The sequence below is a fragment of the Oryctolagus cuniculus genome, chromosome 7 (assembly GCF_964237555.1).
Source record: "Oryctolagus cuniculus chromosome 7, mOryCun1.1, whole genome shotgun sequence".
Lineage (NCBI taxonomy): Eukaryota > Metazoa > Chordata > Mammalia > Lagomorpha > Leporidae > Oryctolagus > Oryctolagus cuniculus.
In genome coordinates, this window is record NC_091438.1 from 70,602,016 (window position 1) to 70,623,813 (window position 21,798).

General features: G+C 39.2%; 1 protein-coding gene across 3 annotated transcripts in view; it reads right to left on the reverse strand.

Annotated features, from left to right (window-relative positions):
• PALMD (palmdelphin) overlaps positions 1–21,798 on the reverse strand; it is a 70,223-nt gene that overhangs the window by 6,009 nt on the left and 42,416 nt on the right. For all 3 annotated transcript variants that reach the window (XM_070077994.1, XM_008264830.4, XM_070077995.1), the window contains 3 exons: positions 1,841–1,955; positions 1,312–1,345; positions 1,093–1,206 (listed from right to left, as the gene is read on the reverse strand). In XM_070077994.1, the coding sequence (XP_069934095.1) occupies positions 1,093–1,206; positions 1,312–1,345; positions 1,841–1,955 (263 nt within the window). The remainder of the gene's footprint in view (positions 1–1,092; positions 1,207–1,311; positions 1,346–1,840; positions 1,956–21,798) is intronic.

Genomic DNA, 21,798 nt, shown 5'->3' on the forward strand with positions numbered 1-21,798 from the left:
GTATGTTATTACACTAAAAACTTGTTGCACAGGCCAGAAGTCTTTTGAAATTATAAAGGAATGTTCCAAGTTTTCACAACAGGGAAGTTATTTAAGTGTAGGACTAACATGGAAGAGGGAGGGAGAAGTTAAGACTTGGGTGTTTTTTGTTGCCTTATGTTTCATTTCTTGTCAAGTAGAGAAAGGACTAAAAATAGAACAATGTTGTCTGTACTGAAACAGCTAGACTGGAAGAGACTAGTCGATATTGGGGAAGCTGAGACCTGATTCATGGCTCAGGCAAGAGCTCCAAGGCTAAAATTTTAATGAACAAGGCAAAACTAATAGGAATCTGGGTGAAATTATAGTGTGACTTTGTCTGCTTTTGTTGTTTCCTACAATCCTTTTAGAACTAACCTTGCATGTTGCAGTTTCTCAATAGACTAGTAGTTTTTGGCCTTTCCTGACTACTCAACTAAAATGCAACGGCCATCACCCACATTCTTCCTAGACCTTCTACCCTGCTTTATTCTGAATTTCACATTCTCATGTGATGCATTTAGTGAATACCTGCTATGTGTCAGTAGTAGATATTCATCAAATATCTGTTGCATGAAAGAATGACTGCTACCTGGAGATGCAGCTCCTCCTTCTACTTTACAATTGAAAGATTATTTTTTTTCTTTGCATTGGTACAAACATGCAGTTTTCCAGGGACTTTGCAGTGTGAGTTTCATGAAAGTCATTCCCCTAGGGGGATCAATCATGTCTAACCTTACCAAGTATAATATTCTCCTTAGCAACCCAAAAGAGTGCTGGATGGACTATGTCACAAGAACTGATTTTGACCAGCGAATCTTAGCTTTCAAGCTTCTTATATCCTTCAGGCTTTTACCTTCTTTGTTCCTCCTTGGTTTGCTAGGGAATCAGATGCTTGGAATCAGTTCTGGAACCTTATTATCCCCACCTATGCAAATGACTCGCATACCTCATGGAACTGTAAAACCACCACTGCTTAATCTGGAAGCATAAACTGTTGTTGCGAGTTATGCATATCTGACATTGTAAAACCTGAAATTGAGGATATGCATTGAACAGAGATTTTCCCTTTACCTTTTCTATTTTGTTCATCATCTTCTATTCCTTCATTTCTTTCTTTCCTCAGCTTGGAAGGTATGTAGGATTTTGGAAGATCCGGAATATTAGCGTAGATATACTCAATTGACTCTGTATAATTAATATGAATACAAAACACATATGTTTACAATAATGAAAAAAATTCAGCAGGCATATCACAAAATATCTTAGAAAATAGTTAGCTCAAAAACATACCTCCTGATGTTTCTTCCTTTTCCACTTTCACAGACTATAAGAAAAAAAGTTTCATGATTAATAGTTTACAAAAAGAACATCTAAGTGTGAATATGGTTTGAAGAATAAAACAGTATTTGTGGATTCATTTTGGGAGAGAATCATAGTTTTAAAGTTAGTTAACTTAAAATTAATTTTTTGTTTTGGACAGGCAGAGTTAGACAGTGAGAGAGAGAGAGAGAGACAGAGAAAAGTCTTCCTTTTTCCGTTGGTTCACCCCCCAGATGGCTGCTACGGTCGCTGTGCTGTGCTGTTCCGAAGCCAGGAGCCAGGTACTTCCTCCTGGTCTCCCATGTGGGTGCAGGGCTCAAGCACTTGGGCCATCCTCCACTGCCCTCCCAGGCCACAGCAGAGAGCTGGACTGGAAGAGGAGCAACCGGGACAGAATCCGGCGCCCCAACTGGGACTAGAACCCAGGGTGCCGGCGTCGCAGGTGGAGGATTAGCCAAGTGAGCCGCAGCGCCGGCCCTTAAAATTAATTTTAACTCACCCTTATTATGTCTTCTGTTGTCCTCTCAATTGATTTTAGTTTCTTTAAAATTGCCTCTTCATTAGTTGAGATTTGTAGTTCAGCTTTTTCAAGATCTTGAATTTCTTTCTCAAGCCTGACAATAAAAAGATGTATGTTTTGTGGCTTAACACAATGCAGTTGCAGGGTTCTCAAATATATCTTCCCCACATGTAAACTGTATTTGGAATATGGCATGAAAATAGGCAGATACTTTGGATTCTTAGCATCACTCCAAGCACCATAATCATTATGCAGAAGTTAACTTACACCTGACTTTGAGCATGTCTAAATTAAAAGAATTGTTTATGTATTCAAAAGGCAAAGAGGGAGAAGGAAGAGGAGAGGGAAGGACGAAGGGAGAGAAAGAGGTAGGTAGGGAGGGAGAGAAAGAGAGAGAGAGAATCTTCCATCTGCTGCTTTGCTCCCCAAATCACTGCAATAGCTAGGGCCTGGCCAACCTGAAGACAGGAGCTGGGAATTCCATCTGGGTCTGCTTATGTGGGTGGCAGGGATGCAAACACCTGGGCCATCTTCTGCTGCCTTTCCAGGCATATTAGCGGAAATTGTATTGGAAGTGGATCAGCTGGGAGTGGAACAGGCAGTCTGATAGGGGATGCTGGTGTCACAAGTGGTGGCTTACCTTGCCGTGCCCTGGTCTGGCCAGCCACATGAACAACTTTTAACTCAAGGTTTCTTTTCTTTTTGAACAAAGGGACTTTTTAGGGAAAGTATTTGATATTTGCCCCATTTTCTTCATTACAATTGCTAATGTTACTTCCAAATGAAATAGAACAATTTCTTTTGTAAAGAGAGTTACAGCTGAGCCAAAAGGAATGGTACGTTCATAATTATTTTATTTGTCTACTTCACCATTTTTTTCTTATTCAAGTCTCCATGTAACTTATTTTGAGAAAATGTTATAATTATTAAGCTTTATTTAATAATCATAACTAATGCTTAGAAACATTGCATGTCTTAACATTGAAAATGTGTTTTAATTTACAGCTTTCTAAGACTTGTGCCATATTATAGTGAATGGGGTACAGCAATGTGGAAATGGGCAAAAACAGTAGACTCAGCTATTGCTGTATAAAGATTACATTTTCTTGGAAAAAATAAGCACACCTGGCCTGATAAAGTATAAGAAAGTTATAGGGAGAAAAAACTCCAAAATAACCAGACATTTGAAATACTGCACTGTTAACAAACTTTCTGAGCTTGGATCTTGACCAGCATACATGTTGCTACGTGTCTAATTCAAATGAACTGCAGGGGGCAGCATTGTGACTGCTACGTTGTAAAAAAATATACAGCTACTGGCAATTGTACAGTTACTAAGGCTGGCCCTTGGCAGCCATGAAACACATGTAGTTCCTCAGCCAAATACACTAAGCTCCAAAGCCAGCTGCCTCAGAGGATGGCTGATTAGATACAGCAGCTGGCATAGGAGATGACAGCTGTGGATATTCATGTCAACCAAGATACTTGTCAGTTTTCTTGACTTCCTTCGTGAAGATGGTCACAGGCCTGACAGCTGAAAATCCTATGCTGTTGTCACATGTCACACCAATGAGAGCCCTAGATGTGGCCTACCGGACCATTTTCCTACTCATTGCTTCAATTTTAAATTTAAAATGGTAGTTGGCCATTCATAGCTGAGGAGGCTTTTCTTGTTTATCACAGAATGCCAAGCGCAATGTAGTGCTCCTAGTTTCTTAGAAGTTGCTGAAGTGTGACTGTTTTTCCACTAAAATTCTTTCCACATCCTTGGTAGAACATTCACCCATCAATAGAGTTGTGGGGATATGTGTTGGTCCAGTTTGGTAAAGTAAAAAGCTCTGTTCTAAAAGTGACAGGTCTAGATTCTGTTTTGTCTCTACCGCTCACTTCTTGGGAGAGTGAATTCCCTTAAACTCCCTAAAACTGCTTTACAATGTTTATAATGAGAGTAGTAGTAATCTGCCTGGCTTTACAGAGACCCTTTATGAAGCTGAGATGAGATGATGTATATGAAACCACATGGAATATTGTCAGTATCAGATATAAGTTTATTGTGGTATAATCCTTAAAGGTTTCCTGAAACACACTCTGTATTTTTCCCCTTTCATCCCCTGACCTAGAGCGTTCGTTATGTGATACACATGGTAGAGATTGTCTACGATGTGGAACCTTTGCTAGAAAACAGCTTGTGGCACAGCAGGTTAAGCTACTGCCTGCAGCACCAGCATCCCATATGAACACTATTTCAAGTCTTAGATGTGGCACTTCCAATCCAGCTCTCTGTTAATGCATCTTGGAAGGCAACAGAAGATGATCTAGATACTTGGACCTCTGCACCCACATGGGAGACCTGGGTGAAGTTCTAGACTCCTGGCTTGGGCTTGGTGCAGCATTAGTCATTGTAGCCATCTGGGGAGTAAACCAGTGGATGGAAGATATTGCTCTCTCTCTCTCTCTCTCTCCTACACTCTCTCTCCTTTTAGCCTCTTGGTGACTCTGTCTTTTAAATAAATGAATACTTTTTTTTTTTTTTTTAATGAAAGAGCAAGCAGCTGTGGGACCTCAGGCTGCAACTGTGGAATCAGGTGTACCTGGGTGTTAATCCTGATTCATCTGTCAACTTCCTGTGTAATCCCAGCCAAGACATTAGAACTCACTAAAACTCATTGTTTCCATTAAAGAATATTTATTTAGCATCCACTTTGTTGCAGGCAGTATTGGACAGACTAGGGATAAGACAGTGAGCAGAACATATATCTTATTCTTAGGGAGTTTATCTTCCAGTGGGAGATAACACACTAATACAGAAGCTGCCAGCCTTTTCTGTAAAGGGTCAACTACAAGTACTAAATAGTTTAGGCTTTGCAACCCAAATGTGGTTTCTGTTATATAGTCATTATTTTTCCTCTTCTTTTTCTTTTAAGACATTTTAAATATGGAAAACATTCCCAGCTTTTGTCTGTACAAAAACAACTTTGAGCCGTAGTTTGCCAATCCTACGTTAATAAGCAAATGTGTGTATGTATATATGAATATATGTACATGTATGTGCATATACACTAATATATATGTGTGTATACGCACACATACACGGTCATGTGCCACATAATGACATTGTGGTATTGATAACACTATGATGGTGGTTGCATAAGACTGGTAATGCCACAATCATCTTAGTTTGTGAAAGTATACTTACAATATTCACATGATGAAATTGACCAAAAATCATTTCTGCCTGTTGGTAAGTGACATGACTGTGTAAATGTAAATACATATGTCTGTATATGGGTACTTATCTTTTGATATCTTATTGGCTCCAAAACCCTCAATAATACCAAAATCTGCAGAAGTTCAAGTCTGTTATATAAAATGACATAATATTTGAATATAATATACACACATCCCCAGGAACTTTAAATCATGTGTAGATGGATAGAATTGCCAAGATTGTTACTAATATTATTCTGACATCTAATGCAATGTAAGTACTATGTAAATAGTTGTTGTACCATATTGTTTAGTGAATAATGACATGGAAAATGTTCAATACAGATACAATTCTTTTTCTGAATATTTTTCACCAATGGTTGGTTGCATCTGTAAATGCAGAACTGGAAGATATGGAAGGCTGGTTGTGTATACATATATACACAAAATGAACAAATGTGTGCACATATGTATACACACAGAGACACTTAATTATGAAGAATAATATATTCCACAATAAAAGCAGCAGGGTAAGAGTTACAAGCAGTAGGATAAGTGAGAGAGAGAGAGAGAGAGAGTCTAGAGAGGCAGCACTATTTTACACAGTGTCTTAAGGGATGATCTCTCTGATAACATGTCTAATAATAAATGCAGCAATTTAAGAAACAAGAATAAGGAAGACAACATGATGCCCCAAAAAGAACACAACACTTCAATACTAGAATGTGAAGATGAAGAGGCTATGAAATACCAGATATGAAATTCAAAGAAGCCGGTGCTGCGGCTCACTAGGCTAATCCTCCGCCTTGTGGCGCCAGCACACCGGGTTCTAGTCCCGGTCGGGGTGCTGGATTCTGTCCCGGTTGCCCCTCTTCCAGGCCAGCTCTCTGCTGTGGCCAGGGAGTGCAGTGGAGGATGGCCCAAGTGCTTGGGCCCTGCACCCCATGGGAGACCAGGATAAGTACCTGGCTCCTGCCATTGAATCAGCATGGTGTGCCGGCCACAGCGCACTGGCCGCAGCGGCCATTGGAGGGTGAACCAACGGCAAAAGGAAGACCTTTCTCTCTCTCTCTCTCTCTCTCACTGTCCACTCTGCCTGTCAAAAAAAAAAAAAAAATCAAAGAAATTGACCATAGGATTACTTAGAAGTAAACAGAAGCAAATTTATGAACCAAAAAATCCACACATGACATGAATAAAAATTTTTCACACGAAATTGCGATTTTAAAAAGAAATCAAAATAAAATATTGGAAATGAAGAATTCAGTACAACAAAGAAAAAAACAGAGTGGAAAACTTAAAGGGCAGACTTAGTGAGGGGCTGGTGCTGAGGCATAGTGGGTAAAGCTGTGGCCTGCAGTGCTGGTATCCCATATGGGCACTGGATTGAGTCTTGGCTGCTACACTTCCATTCCAGCTCTCTGTTATGGCTTGAGAAAGCAGTAGAAGGTGGCCCAAGTCCTTGGGCCCCTGAACCCTTGTGGGAGACACAGAAGAAGCTCCTGGTTCCTGCCTTTGGATTGCTGCAGCTCTGGGCATTGTGGCCATCAGGGGAGTGAACCAGAGGATGGAAGACTTCTCTTTCTCTGTCCCTCTCTCTCTCTTTCTTTGCCTCTGCCTCTCTGTAACTCTGCCTTTCAAATAAATAAATATATCTTTTTTAAAAAAGAATATCTGAATTAGAAGACAAATTTCTGGAAATTTTTATTTTTTATTATTTTTTTTTTGCCAGGCAGACAATGAGAGAGAGACAGAGAGAGAGTTATAGACAGTGGGAGAGAGACAGAGAGAAAGGTCTTCCTTCTGTTGGTTCACCCCCCTAATGGCTGCTACGGCTGGCACTGTGCCGATCCAAAGCCAGGAGCTGGGTACTTCCTCCCAGTCTCCCATGCGGGTGCAGGGCCTAAGCACTTGGGCCATCCTCTGCTGCCCTTCTGGGCCACAGCAGAGAGCTGGACTGGAAGAGGAGCAACCAGGACTAGTACCTGGCACCCCAACCGGGACTAGAACCCAGAGTGCTGGCACTGCAGGCGGAGGATTAGCCAAGTAAGCCATGGTGCTGGCCCTAATCTCTGGAAATTTTATAGTCATATAAAAAAAAAGAAATAAGAAAACTTAAAAGCAGTGTTGGGAGATGTATGGAATACTATCAAACGATCCAACATATAGGTCTTAGAGTTCCTGAGAGAATGGAAAGACAGAATGGATTAGTAGGCATTTTTAGTGAAATAATTGCAGAAAACTTCCCCAATTTGGAGAAAGAAAGGGTTGTCTGAGTACAAGAACCACACAGAACTCCTGACAGACATGACACCAGATTGTATTCAAACTCTCCACAATAAAACATAAAAGATTCTAAAATGTGCATGAAAGAAATACCAGAATACTTTTAGAGGATCTCCAATTGAACTCACAGTTAACTTCTCATCAGAAACCCTATGGAATAGAAGAGAATGATGAGATATTTAATATTTTAAGCCTTTAGAGAAACAAAATGTTAACCTAGAATATTGTACCCTGAAAATCTCTCATTTAGGAATGAAGGTGAAACAAAGGCCTTCCATAACAAACAGAAATTGAAAGAATTTGTCATCACTTATCCATCCTTACAAAAGATGCTTAAGGATGTGCTACACACAAAAACTTGGTCATCACTATGAAAGAAGGTGAAGGCAGAAAATCTTCCAGTGAAAGTACAAAGGAAATCAAAAGTAAACAATAGGAATATTTATAGAAAAATGGCAGGGCTAAATTATTACTTATCAAGTCATCTTGAATGTAAATGGCCTCAACTCTCCAGTTAAACTATACAGACTGGGTGAATGGACTAAAAAATCCAAAATCCATCAATTTTCTGCCTACAACCAACACATCTCAACAACAAACATACATGAAGACTGAAAGTGAAAGGGTGGAAAAAGATATTCCTTGCAAACAGAAACCAAAAAGAGCTGGTGTAGCCATCCTAATAACAGACAAATAAGCTTTAACACAAAAACTGTTAAAAGAGACAAAGAAGGAGATTATGTAATAATTAAGGGATCACATCAACAGGAAGATGTGACTATTATAAATATATATGTACATAATTACAGGGCACCTGGCTATTTAAAAAAAAACTTAATGGATCTAGAGGGAAATATAGACTCTAATACAATAGTAATGGAGGACTCCAATACTCCACTTTCAGCAATGGACATATCAACCAGACAGAAAATCAGCAAGGAAATAAGAGCTAATCAACACTATAGGCCAAATGGATCTAATGGATATGTACAGAACTTTCCATCCTACAGATGCAGAATAAAAATTCTTCTCACCAGTGCATAGAATCTTTCTCTAGGATAGACCACATGCTAGCCATAAAGCAAGTCTCAGGAAATTAAAAAAACATCGAAATCATACCATGCATTTTCTCTGTGCACAATGGAATGAAACTGGAAATCAACAATTCAAGAATCTCTAGAATATATGCAAACACATGGAGACTGAACAGTGTGTCACAGAAGAAAAGAGAAATAAAAAAAATTTCGGAAAAAGAATTAGGATGACAATGCAACATATCAAAACTTATGGGCCGGCGCCATGGCTCACTAGGCTAATCCTCCGCCTTGCGGCGCCAGCACACCAGGTTCTAGTCCTGGTCGGGGTGCTGGATTCTGTCCCGGTTGCCCCTCTTCCAGGCCAGCTCTCTGCTGTGGCCAGGGAGTGCAATGGAGGATGGCCCAAGTGCTTGGGCCCTGCACCATGGGAGACCAGGATAAGTACCTGGCTCCTGCCATCGAATCAGTGCTGTGCGCCGGCCGCAGCGTGCTGGCCACGGCAGCCATTGGAGGGTGAACCAATGGAAAAGGAAGACCTTTCTCTCTCTCTCTCTCTCTCACTGTCCACTCTGCCTGTCAAAAAAAAAAAAAAAAAAAAAAAAACACTTATGGGATTTAAAGGGATACAAATTGGGAAGGAAGAAGTCAAACTATCCCTATTTGCAGATGACATGATTCTTTATATAGGGGTTCAAAAGAACTCCACTAAGAGACTATTGGAACTCATAGAAGAGTTTGGCAAAGTAGTAGGATATAAAATCAATACACAAAAATCAACAGCCTTTGTAAATATAGGCAATGCCATGGTTGAGAAAGAACTTCTAAGATCAATCCCATTCACTATAGCTACAAAAAAAATCAAATACCTTGGAATAAACTTAACCAAGGATGCCAAAGATCTCTACAATGAGAGTTACAAAACTTTAAAGAAAGAAATAGAAGAATATACAAAAAAAAAAAAAAAAAAAGAGAAATCGTCCATGTTCAGGGATTGGAAGAATCAATATCATCAAAATGTTCATTCTTCCAAAAGTAATTTACAGACTCAATGCAATACCAATGAAAATATTAAAGACATTCTTCTCAGATCTAGAAAAAATGATGCTGAAACTCATATGGGGGCATAGGAAACCTTGAATACCTAAAGCAATCTTATACAACAGAAACAAAGCTGGAGGCATCACAATATCAGATTTCAAGACATACTACAGGACAGTTATAATCAAAACGGCCTGGTACTGGTACAAAAACAGACAGAGGTATCAATGGAACAGAATAGGAACACCAGAAATCAATCCAAACATCTACAACTTACCTTTGACAAAGGAGCTAAAATCAATCCCTGGAGCAAGGACAGTTTATTCAAAAATAGTGCTGGGAAAACTGGATCTCCACATGCAGAAGTATGAAGCAAGACTCCTACCTTATACTTTACACAAAAATCTACTCAAAATGGATTAAAGAATTAAATAAATGACTCGATATCATCAGAATGTTGGTGAACATTGGGGAAATCCTGGAAGACATTGGCATAGGCAAAGACTTCTTGGAAAAGACACCAGAGGCATGCGAAATCAAATCCCAAATTGACAAATGGGATTACATCAAATTTAGAAGCTGCTGCACTGCAAAAGAAATACTCAGCAAAGTGAAGAGGCAACCAACAGAATGGGAGAAATTATTTGCAAACTATGCAACTGATCGAGGATTAATGAACAGAATCTATAAAGAGCTCAAAAAACTCAACAACAACAACACAAACAACCCAGTTAAGAAATGGGCAAAAGACTTAAACAGGAATTTTTTTAAAAGAGGAAATCCAAATGGCCAATATACATATGAAAAAATACTCAGGTTCACTAGACATCAAGGAAGTGGAAATCAAAAGCACAATGAGGTTTCACCTCACCTCTGTTAGAATGGCTTTCATACAGAAATCAACAAACAACAAATGCAGTTGAGGATGTAGGGAAAAAGATACCCTAATCCACTGTTGGTGGGAATGTAAACTGATACAGCCTCTGTGGAAGAGAGAATGGAGGTACCTTAAAAAACTGAATATAGACCTACTGTATGACCCAGCCATCCCACTCCTGGGAATTTACCCAAGAGAAATGAATTCAGCATATGGAAGAGCTATCTGTACCTCCATGTTTATTTCAACTCAATTCACAATAGGAAGGATATATAATGAACCAAAATGTTCATCAACTGAAGACTGGATAAGGAAATTATGGGATATATACACCATGGAATAATACAGTGGTTAAAAAAAATTGAAATACTGTCATTCACAACAAAATGGATGAAACAGAAACATCATACTTAGTGAAATAAGTCAGCCCCAAAGGTAAAACCTTATGTTCTTCCCGATACGTGATAACTAATAGAGCACCTAAAAGGTAATCTATAGAAGTGGAATTCACAGTTCAGGATGTAATGACTTTGGACAACCCTTGTCTCGAATGTTCAGGAACAGTTTTTCTCATACAGTTTATTGAACTCCTTACTTAGTATACAGTTAATTGTATGTGTAATAAGTTAATTGATAATAGATCTTATTTAAAAAGATAATGGGACTAGGAGAGGAGGAAGAAGAGGCATGGGAGGGTGGGAATGGTGGGAAGAATCACTATATTCCTAAAGTTGTATTTATGAAAAGCATGAAGTTTATATTCCTTAAAGAAAAGGTTTCTGGGAAAAGAAGAAGGAATGCAAATCTTGAAGTAAGAGTAAAGATTGAATTAAGAGGGAATCAGGCTATGAGTGGTGAGAAATGAAGTCAGAGAGGTGGCAGGCAGCCAGATCATATGGGGACTTGTTCATGGACAGGCATTAGGAAACCATGGAGAGCTTTCAGCAAAGGCGAAACATGTTATTATTTGAATTTCAAATGATTTCAGTAGCTGCTGTGTTGAGAACGGACTGGAGGGGGCAAACATGAAGGTCAGTTATCATAATAGCCCTGAATGAAGATGACTTTATCCAGGGTAGATGCCAGTATAAGGTGAAAAGTGATTGGACTGTGGAAATATTTAAGAGGAAGAACTGTCAGGATTTGTTGATAGATTACATGAGGGGTGTGAGGGAAAGAGAGATGTGAGGAGCGATTCCAGTGTTTATGATCCGAATAACTGGAAATGTGCAAATGCAACTGGCTGAACAGAAATATGGGAGAGACACAACAGGAGATGGTGGGAGACGTGTTAAGATCGTGTTGAGACAGTTAAGTGTGATATGGAAAAGACAGTTGAATATAAAAGTCTGGAGCTCAGAGAAGTCTGGGTTTGAAGATTTAAGTTTGGGAGTTGGTATTTACAGCTATAGGAGTGGATAAGATTTCCTAGAAAGTAAGGAGATTGAAATTCCTGGCACTGAACCCAGGGCAAGGAAACAGTGAGGAGTCTGGACAATGTTGTGCTACCTCATGGGGTCTTAATAAGTAATAAAAGAAACAACAAGCACTGAGCAAATGCTACTTTCTTCCTACCTCTGCTCCTTTCTGTTCTAGAGCTTAGGTCTAAGTGGCCAACGGTATCTTTGTGAATCAGGAAATGCATTGATATTTGTAATTGTTTCCTTCTGAAGATAATGTAATGCCTATGATTTTCATGGATGCCTGAAAACTAATATAGTAAGAGTATATGGTTGCAAGTTTTCTAACCTAATCAATATGTCTGCTAATTAATGTTTTGGAAGGTTTTCCAGTCACTGGGTGAAAGTTGCATTAATATGGGGCTGCTGTTCAATAACACATCATGACATGTTTGTGAAAACCAGACATAAACAAACACTTCTTTCCTGTTTTTTTCTCACTCAGGTTACAGCCAACTCTCAGTTAAAAAGGAAACATCTTTGCGCTAATTACTTAGAATTACAAACCACTGACAGGAGTTGTTTTCCAATGTAGAGCATTTTAATTTCCACTTTGATACAAAATTCAACTTCTTATTTGTGTATGCTGAATTGCTACTTCTATTATTTATGGGTGATGTAGATATCATTAAGCAATAAATGTTAGTTTTTTTAAACAAGTAAGAAATCAATAGGAAAATTATAGATATCTAAAAGAAGATTAAATCTATTTTTACCTATGGCATAGAGAAATCATCTTTATCATGCATCAGGATGTTCAATTATGATTGAAATGTATTGTGGAAGTTGAAATGACTCTGTGAGGTAAAATGGAACTAATGTGAAATTCAATCTGGCCTGTAGAAGTTTTAGTTAACAATCCCACACTTTAAAATTTAACTAGAACTTCCTAAAAGCTAAAAGGAACTTGAAATGACTGATGCATTTAAACACAATATGGTAGTATAGAGTACATCCCATGACAAAAAATGGTATACATGGAAATAATAGTGAAATCTGTAGAAAATCTCTAGTTTAGTTAATAATATCATAGTTAATTTCTGAGTTTGGATAAATGAATAATGAGGTGTAAAACATTAGCATTAGGGAAAATTGTTTAAGAGTATACAGGAACCTCTGTATTATTTTTGCAATGTTTTGAAAACAAAAAAAAATTCTAGAATAGATTCTACAAAACAAAAAAAGAGGTCAATGTTAGAGATTTGTGGGTCTAAAGAAGCTTTCTAAAAGATCAGAATGTCAATGGATGTGATGAGAGACCTAGAAAACAGTAGCAAGAGTAGGGAACTAGAGGCTCCTGGATTGCCCCTCAACTTGGTTGGAACTCAGAGGCAGCATAGCCATGGAGAAAGAGGTCTGGCCTGCTCCGTGCTGGTCATACAGGAAACCCTTGAAGACTGACTGCTGTTTTTCTTAAAAAAAAAATTATTTATTTGAAGGTCAGAGTTAGAGAGGGAGAGAGACAGAGGGAGAGAATCTTCGATCTGCTGGAAGTGGCTGCAATAGCTAGGGCTGGGCCAGACCAAAGCCAGGAGCCAGGAGCTTCTTCCAAATCTCCCATGTGGCTGCAGGGGCCCAACTACTTGGACCATCTTTTGCTGTTTTCTCAGGTGCATTAGCAGGGAGCTGGATCGGAAGTGGAGCGTTCACGACTTGAACTGGTGCCCATATGGTTGAGAGCATCGCAGGTAGTGGCTTAACCCACTGCATCACAGCTCTGGCCCTAGACTAACTGTTGTTAAAGAGCATAAAATAAAAATTACAACTGGTAGGCAAGGGCTACATTTGTACATTGGATCTCAACCGGGGTGAATTTGCAATGTCTTGGACACAACTTGGGGAGTGCTACTGACATTTAGTGGGTAGAGGCCAGGAATGCTGCTGAACACTTGCAATGCACAGAACAGTTCCTGCACAGCAAATAATTATCTGGTCCAAAATGTCATTGGGGCTGAGGCTGAGGAACCTTGGGCAACTAAAATAATGAGGTATGGTATAAGGTCTTGGTCAGGCTTTATAAGGATTTGTTTATATTTATGGGATTTATATTTTACTTTTTCCTAATTATTCACCACGTTCTATGTTTTACCCTTTCCAATAAACATATAAATGTGTAGTTGTGTATCTATGTGGTTTTCCTGGTTCAGTGACAAGTCTTAGTTAAGAGAATATGCAATGCTGATTTAAAGTTCAAACAATGCAGGACATAAGTTAGAGACTCATACCCAATGAGGCTGTTTTGTGGGAGAGAAAAAAATTTGTAAGTGTAAATGAAGTATTAAGGAAGTGTATATTTATACACACGTATTATGCGTATGTATGTAGTTGTGTAAATGCCTTGCATACATATGTGAAGTTAAAACTCCTTTATACAGAAAGCTTTGGGGAGGTTGCTATGGGATAACTCTTTGTCACCTGCCTATTTTTCAGCAGACAGGTTAGAATTTCCATAAGTGCTGCCATCCCCATCGTTAAAAGGTCTTACTTTCAGAATGGAAATTGAGCTCCTTGAAATGCTGATTCCGTTTGGTGAGAAGCAAGCAAAGGAAATATCCGAGAAAAGCAGAAAAAAAGAAATATCCTTTTTGGTGTTTCCCAGGCTGGATGAGGCCTGATGGATGAGTTAGTAGTTCTCACAATTTCTGAGAGACGGTGGGCGCGCATCATGTGCCAATTTAGATAAGCAGAGTACATGGGAAAGCATTTGTAATGCTATCCATTACTGGCAGCTTTCTTCCCCTTGCCTATTTGCTGGGAGGAAAGGGGGTTATTTTTAGGAGCTCCCTAGGTGAAAGCAGGTAGCTTTCCTTTCACGCCCTGTTATAGTAGTAGCCTCCCTAATGCTCACGAGATAATGTCCCCAATCCAATTCCAACGTGCAATTTTTTTTTGTCTCAGAAGAAAGGACAGCACATCCATGCTGTATGAGTCAAGAAGTTTTCAGAAGGCAATTTTTCTGCAGCTCAGGGTCCATTTATCTCTCTCAGTTTTTGGTGGAGTTAACAAGGACTAACAATCTGATGGAGTTGGCCATTAGGGACCAAACAGACTGGAATTTACCAGGGAAAAAGTAATCACAACACAGTTCAAAAGTTTATACCCTTTCACTTGTTAGCAATTATAACAACACAGAAGGAATGGACATTGTACATTTGCACTACACCAGGCACTGGCCTCAGAAATCCTGCCCACCACTTCATGGGTACGGTGTTGGTCCCCTTTGACAGGTGAACAAGCTGAACACCGAGAAATGCTCACAGGTAGCCTGGAGCAGGACAGAATTTGAAAGCAGATCTCTGCCTACCGAGCCTGAGCCCTTAATGGCTCTCCAATTAGAGCTCCTCTTTTTTCTGTGGGAAAAAGGTATTTTAAAATTCTTATGAACTTAGATACAACATTCATTTCACCCAGCAGCATAAAAGGAATTCATACTTTTTGTGACAATAAAGAAAGTGAAGTCCGAAATGGTAGCTGGGACCCATCAACATGTAAAAGTGCTCACCATCTTAACCTTTGTCATACTGGGAATGTTTTTGCGCAGTGTTCCAGTCTGATCAGAATTATATTTATAATTGCCTTTTAGCTATGCATTGTTAAAGAACTGATGGGCCGGCGCCGCAGCTCAACAGGCTAATCCTCCACCTACCGGCGCCGGCACACCAGGTTCTAGTCCCGGTCGGGGCGCCAGATTCTGTCCCGGTTGCCCCTCTTCCAGGCCAGCTCTCTGCTGTGGCCAGGGAGTGCAGTGGAGGATGGCCCAAGTGCTTGGGCCCTGTGCCCCATGGGAGACCAGGAGAAGCACCTGGCTCCTGCCTTCGGATCAGTGCGGTGCGCTGCCGTGGCGGCCATTGGAGGGTGAACCAACGGCAAAAAGGAAGACCTTTCTCTCTGTCTCTCTCTCTCTCACTGTCCACTCTGCCTGTCAAACAAACAAACAAACAAAAAACAAAAACAAAAACAAACCTGATGAATGACTTGCATTTCAGTTGCCCAAACTCTTGTTAAAATATTAAAAGCTAGGACAGCACTCGAAAGAGGGCCCAGTGGCCCTTTCTCTGGGATAACCTGAGTGAGCAGGTATTAATCCAGGCTGCACCACTATTGAGCTTCCTCTGAGACCGGTTGATACAAAAGCTGGGACCAACCCGTTTCCTTCCCAAGCTGGACAAAGAAGGATTCAGTTTCTTTTGGACTCACAGGCCCTCAGAATGTCTTTGCCTCCAGGATGTGTGCAATTCTGCCCATGTGGTGAGCAGTTGCAATTTTGACCCTTCCCTTGGGCCTGAGATCCTCTCTTTTTTTCCCCACTGAATCTTGGGAGAGGGAAGGGTAGCTGGTGGTCTACCTGTATTCTCTGAGTGTTTATTTGAAGGCTCACTTTGTTAGGAGAAGGAAAGGCATTTCTTCCAATCTACCCTTGGAAACGAAAAATGAGCTTATGATGTAGGCAGGCAGATAGGATAAATTCGATTAGATTTGTGAGCTGGAAGACCACGCCTTCACCACTCCCCTGTGGATCTCACGCCCCTACCTGATCCCATCTGTACCTATACCTGCCAATCAGACTATGTAACCACTCCCCTTTGGAAGTGGATAAAAGGCCTGGAACACGGTGGGCCTGCCCCTTTTGTTGTCCTTGTTGCCTGTGCCTTTGGGGAGTGTGGCCTTTGGGCCACCCTCTCCCTGCTGCACGTGGCTTGCTCCTGGCCTGCTCTCTGCTTGCTATGGACCCAACTTAGCTTCTAGACTTTTCTTCCTCCCCTAAATGAAGCCCTCACTCTCCTGCACATTTCTCTCACTGAATAAAATCCTTAAAACTTACCATGCTGCCTGGTCTATTTGAGCCAGTATTCAGAACTCTTCTCTGAATACGTGGCAAGAGCCCACAAGGCTTATCGATATTGAAACATTATTGATAAGCAGGATGGTAACATATCAAAGGTAACACAGTTGGCTTAATAATTTAACTGCTCTAAACTTACATTTTCTCACTTGAGGAATAATAATAGTGTTCAGTAAGAGTTATCTTGAGAAGAAAATTGGGATAGTGTTTGTAAACCCCTAGCATAGGGCTTGCTGTAGAGTGGTTGCTTGATTTATATCAGCTACATCTTTCTGTTCCTCAGTTTGCTTGGGAGATGAGGGAAACCTCACAAGTTGAACCCCCATGGAAGAGACAATCCACCAGGTCTCTTTGAGGATTTGATTTTCAACTTTATTTTGAATGCTTAGAGTAAGCGTGCTACTCACACAGCTTAAGGTACACATTTGTCTTTAAATATGCTGTTCTAGACAGAGAAACTCAGCCATACTCTAGCATTATCAGAATAATTGTCACAGCATTTATGATAGTGCTGTTTAAATAATAAATGTTAGGGGCTGGCATTGTGGCATAGTGGATTAAGCTGCCGCCTGTGCAGCCAGCATCCCATATGGGTACTGCTTTGAGTCCCGGCTGCTCCACTTCTGATCCAGCTCACAGCTAGTGCACCTGGGAAAGCAGTGGAAGATGACCTAAGTCACTGGGCCCCTGCACTCCCGTGGGAGACCAGAATGAAACTCCTGGCTCCTGGTTTCAGCCTGGCCCAACCCCTGACATTGTGAGCATTTGTGGGGAGTGAGCCCGTGGATGAAAGATCTCTGTCTTTCCCTCTCTCTCTGTAACTCTGTCTTTGAAATAGCATAAATAATCTTTTAAAAAATAATAAATGTTAACAATAAGAACAGTCTGGTCTATTTTGATAACCTGTTAATTTCCCACTCCCTCCAAATCCATTCTTATATTTTTTAAGTAATAGAGCTCCCTGGGTTTTATGGATATTCTTGGCTATAGGCTTCATTTCCAAGTCTCCTTTACATTTTTTATGGAGTCATGTGGCTGAGTTCTGCCAACAGGATATTAGCAGAAATGATCTCTGCAACTTTCAGGTCATATCCTTAAAATAGAACTGTTTGCCCTCCATTTATCTCGCCCTTCCTGAACTGGAATGTAGATGTGGTAGTGATGACCTGGCTTGGACCATACAGCTAAGGGCATCACCTAAGGGAAAGTAAAGCAACAAACCGAAAGAAAGAAGGTCTCTCAACAATCTCATAGAACATTGCTGCTTCCCTCCTATTGAGTGTCCATCAGTTAGAGCTTGTATGTGTGTGAGAGAAATGAACCTTTATACCTTGTTTAAGCAACTGTTTTTAAGGACTCTTGTAAAACAAGAAAAACAATATGCTAAGTGTTGTATAACCTTGTGAAAGTCAAATCACAGGTTTTATGAGTTTTGAACATCTTTTCCATTGATTTGTCAAATTATTCATTAGTGTCTACATTTCAGGTAGTTAACTGGTAAAAACAATAATTCATCATTCTTTATTCCTAGTTAAGGATTTATATGTTTCTAAATTATATATCACACTCAAGTTATGAACATGGTCTATGTTCACAACTTGATAATATTGACTGGCTAGGGTTTGCAATTGAAGAAGAAAGGTCTTTTTTTGAAAAAAAAAAGAAACAGTTCATCTAAATGAATAGCTATGGAAACCTATTTGATTTGTTAAATACACATAGTTTACTTTAGTCAGGCAATCTTGATTGCAATGTGACAGTTGCACGTATTGGGCAGATAAGTTACTATTAGTGGGTTAGAGGTTAAAGATATTATGACTTTATAGATAATTTGGCTAATGGTAATACCAAATCATATTTCCTTAATAAAATCAAGTGTATGTAATCTAGTAGAAGTTGAGTACTTTCATGTGTTTTCTTTTTTAAAGTTGAAGTTTGACAAATTTCATTAAACATTGTACAGATATTTAGCAAGAACCAATTACATGTCAGGCATAATTGTTTCACCTAACTGGAATAGAAGCATATTAAAAAGGATGAATAATATTTCTATGCACAGACATGTAGGTAAGAAGAATTGTCTTAGAATCAGAGTCAGTGAACTCAGGGGGCTTCCATAGCCTTGGCAGCTCATGACAAGAGTCTAGGGTGATTACTAAGGCCATAAACAAGAGTGTCAATTTGTTAAGTCAACAACAGGAGTCACTGTGCACTTACTCCTCATGTAGGATCTTTGTCCTTAATGTGCTGTACATTGAGACTTAATGCTATAACTAGTACTCAAACAGTATTTTTCACTTTATGTTTCTGTGTGGGAGCAAACTGTTGAAATCTTTACTTAATGTATGCTAAACTGATCTTCTGTATATAAAGAGAAACGAAAATGAAAAAAAAAATCACACCGTGACTGAAGTTGTTTAAAAACACTTAAAGCTATCACACTCTTTATCAGACTTATCCCCAGAATTAAATATACATATAGTTGGAATGTATTTTGTTTTTATGTTTTATTATTGTTACCTGACTTCAAATAAATTTGATTACTGAGTTAAAAAAAATAAAATAAAATTGAGTCCATTTCCTCAAATGGACATCTACTTAAATTCAGTAGAATAGATTATGTATTTGTGTTTATTTTGCTCTACTTTGTGTATGACATCCAAGCTACATTGTATGGATTTCAATTTGATTTTATAGAATTTATTTCCTGTTTGTTAGGTACTTGTAACTGATATTCTGGACTTCTTAAAAATAAATTTAAATTGATGAGGGCTTTTGGCTGGGGAGTATGATAAAAAAAAAAAGGAAAATGTCAGCAAGTGGAATCCTGAAGGATTTTTTCAAAGAATTGTTTTGAGAAAGTTAGTCAAAGCTTAAGAAGAATAACACCCAGAAACCTCCACTAGGGAATCACTCTCCACAATGACAATGCTCCTGCTCATTCCTCTCATCAAGCAATGGCAATTTGGTGAGAATTTCACAGGGAAATCATCATAAACCCACCTTACCATACTGACTTGGTTCCTTTCAACTTATTTTTGCTCCCTAGTCTTAAAAAATCTTTAAGGAACACCCATTTTTTCCCAACTAACAATATAAGAAAGGTTGCATTTACATAGTTAAATTCCCAAAAACTTAATTCTTTAGGGAAGCAGTAAGTGGCTGATCACTTACAAAAGCATCTTGACAAATACCACGTGTTCTCCCTGATCTATGGTAACTAAGAGAATACCTAAAAGGTAATCTATAGAAGTAGAATTGACACTTTGAGACGTGATGATTTTGAACAGCCCTTATCTTCACTGTTGGGGACATTTTTATTTTTCATGCTATTTGTTGAACTCTTTACTTAATGTAAGGTATGAGTACAAAGTTATCTCATGAGTATAAAGTTAGCTGAAAATATTTTTGTAAAAAATAAGAATGAAAATAAGAGAAGGAGGAAGAAGAAGGGTGGAAGTGAGGGCAGGAGGGAAGGTTGGGTGGGAAGAATCACTATGTTCCTAAATTTTTATATATGTAATAATGAAATTTGAATAACTTAAATAAAAGATTTCTAGGTTAAAAAAAAAAAAAAAGAATCAGTCATTGTATGACCTAATGAAAGATCTCTGCGAGTGAGATCCCAGTGGAAAGAACAGGTCATCAAAGAAGGAGGCACCTTTCTCTGAAGGGAGGAGAGAACGTCCACTTTGACTATGGCCTTGTCTAAATAAGATTGGAGTTGGCGAACTCAAGAGGCTTCCATATCCTTGGCAGCTCATGACAAGAGCCTCAGGTGATTATTGACGTCATAAATAAGAGTGTCAATTGTTAAATCAACAACAGGAGTTACTGTGCACTGACTCCCCATGTAGGATCTCTGTCCTTAATGTGTTGTACAATGTGAATTAATGCTATAACTAGTACTCAAACAGTACTTTATACTTTGTGTTTCTGTGTGGGTGCAAACTGCTGAAATCTTTACTTAGTATATACTAAACTGATCTTCTGTATATAAAGATAATTGAAAACGAATCTTGATGTGAATGGGATGGGAGAGGGAATGGGAGATGGGATGGTTGCATGTGGGAGGGAGGTTATGGGAGGAAAAAGCCGCTATGGTCTAAAAGTTGTACTTTGGAAATTTATATTTATTAAATAAAAGTTAAAAAAAAGAATCCGTCATTGTCAAAGAGCATATGCGCAATAAGGAAGGTCTAACCTACCAGTGTAAATGATCACATGCTGCAATAAGCTTGCCAGAGAATTAAAGGGCATTTGGCATACAGCAAACACCACGTATGCTCTGAGTCAGAGCTGGTGCTTCTAATCCTGAGCATTTTAAGAGTAGGACAGGCAACACAATGCCACAGCTTTAAGATAGCTAGAAGCAGAAAGCCAATATAACAATGATGTTGGAACAAGTGTCAGTCTACTGTGAAGACTGGGAACAGAGCAGATGTTTAGAAAGATGAATAATTTATTAGTACATGTGAGCAGTTTTTGCTTGGATGAATCTCATCTTCTAATATAACTGCAAATATTAATAATTGTCTTATGGGCAGATTATATTACCATAATTTGAAGCTGCCATGTAGGCTGGTTGTGTCAGAGAGAGGGATTTATTTCAAAAGCAGACCCTTTTAAACAGAATGATATTTCATAAAGTGAGGGTCTCTTTTCCCTGAAAAATAAAATACTAAACATGTTTTTAAAGAATCAGTCACTGTCATGTTGCATGTTAGAAGTTGCAATTATAATTTTCAAATGAGTGCAAATAAATACTCACCCTGGAGGTTGGAGTAGAGTGAGGAACTGGTGAATTATGGGTCTCTCAACTGCTTTGTCAGGATAGAAATTAGTGTATAGCTTTTAGTTAGGGTCCATAGAGAACATCCTAACCATTTGACAAGAACCAAAAAATTGTAATAAGAATTCTGTTTGACCTCTACTCAGGTGTCACATGAGTTTCCTAAGTGGCTTTCAGCTACTATTGTTGCCAGGACATTGCACATTAACTGCAGATGTGCTTATCCATGATTCGGCTTCTTTGTAATTTCTTAAAAAATGTGGAAAAATGTTTCTAGTGAACAAACTGCTTGCAGCTCCAGAGTGAAGTAACAAAGCATGTTCAGCGACGTGGACAGCCCTTGCCTTTCTCGATTCGGAAGTAATCCGTGCTTTTTCTTGTAACCCTTCACACCTAT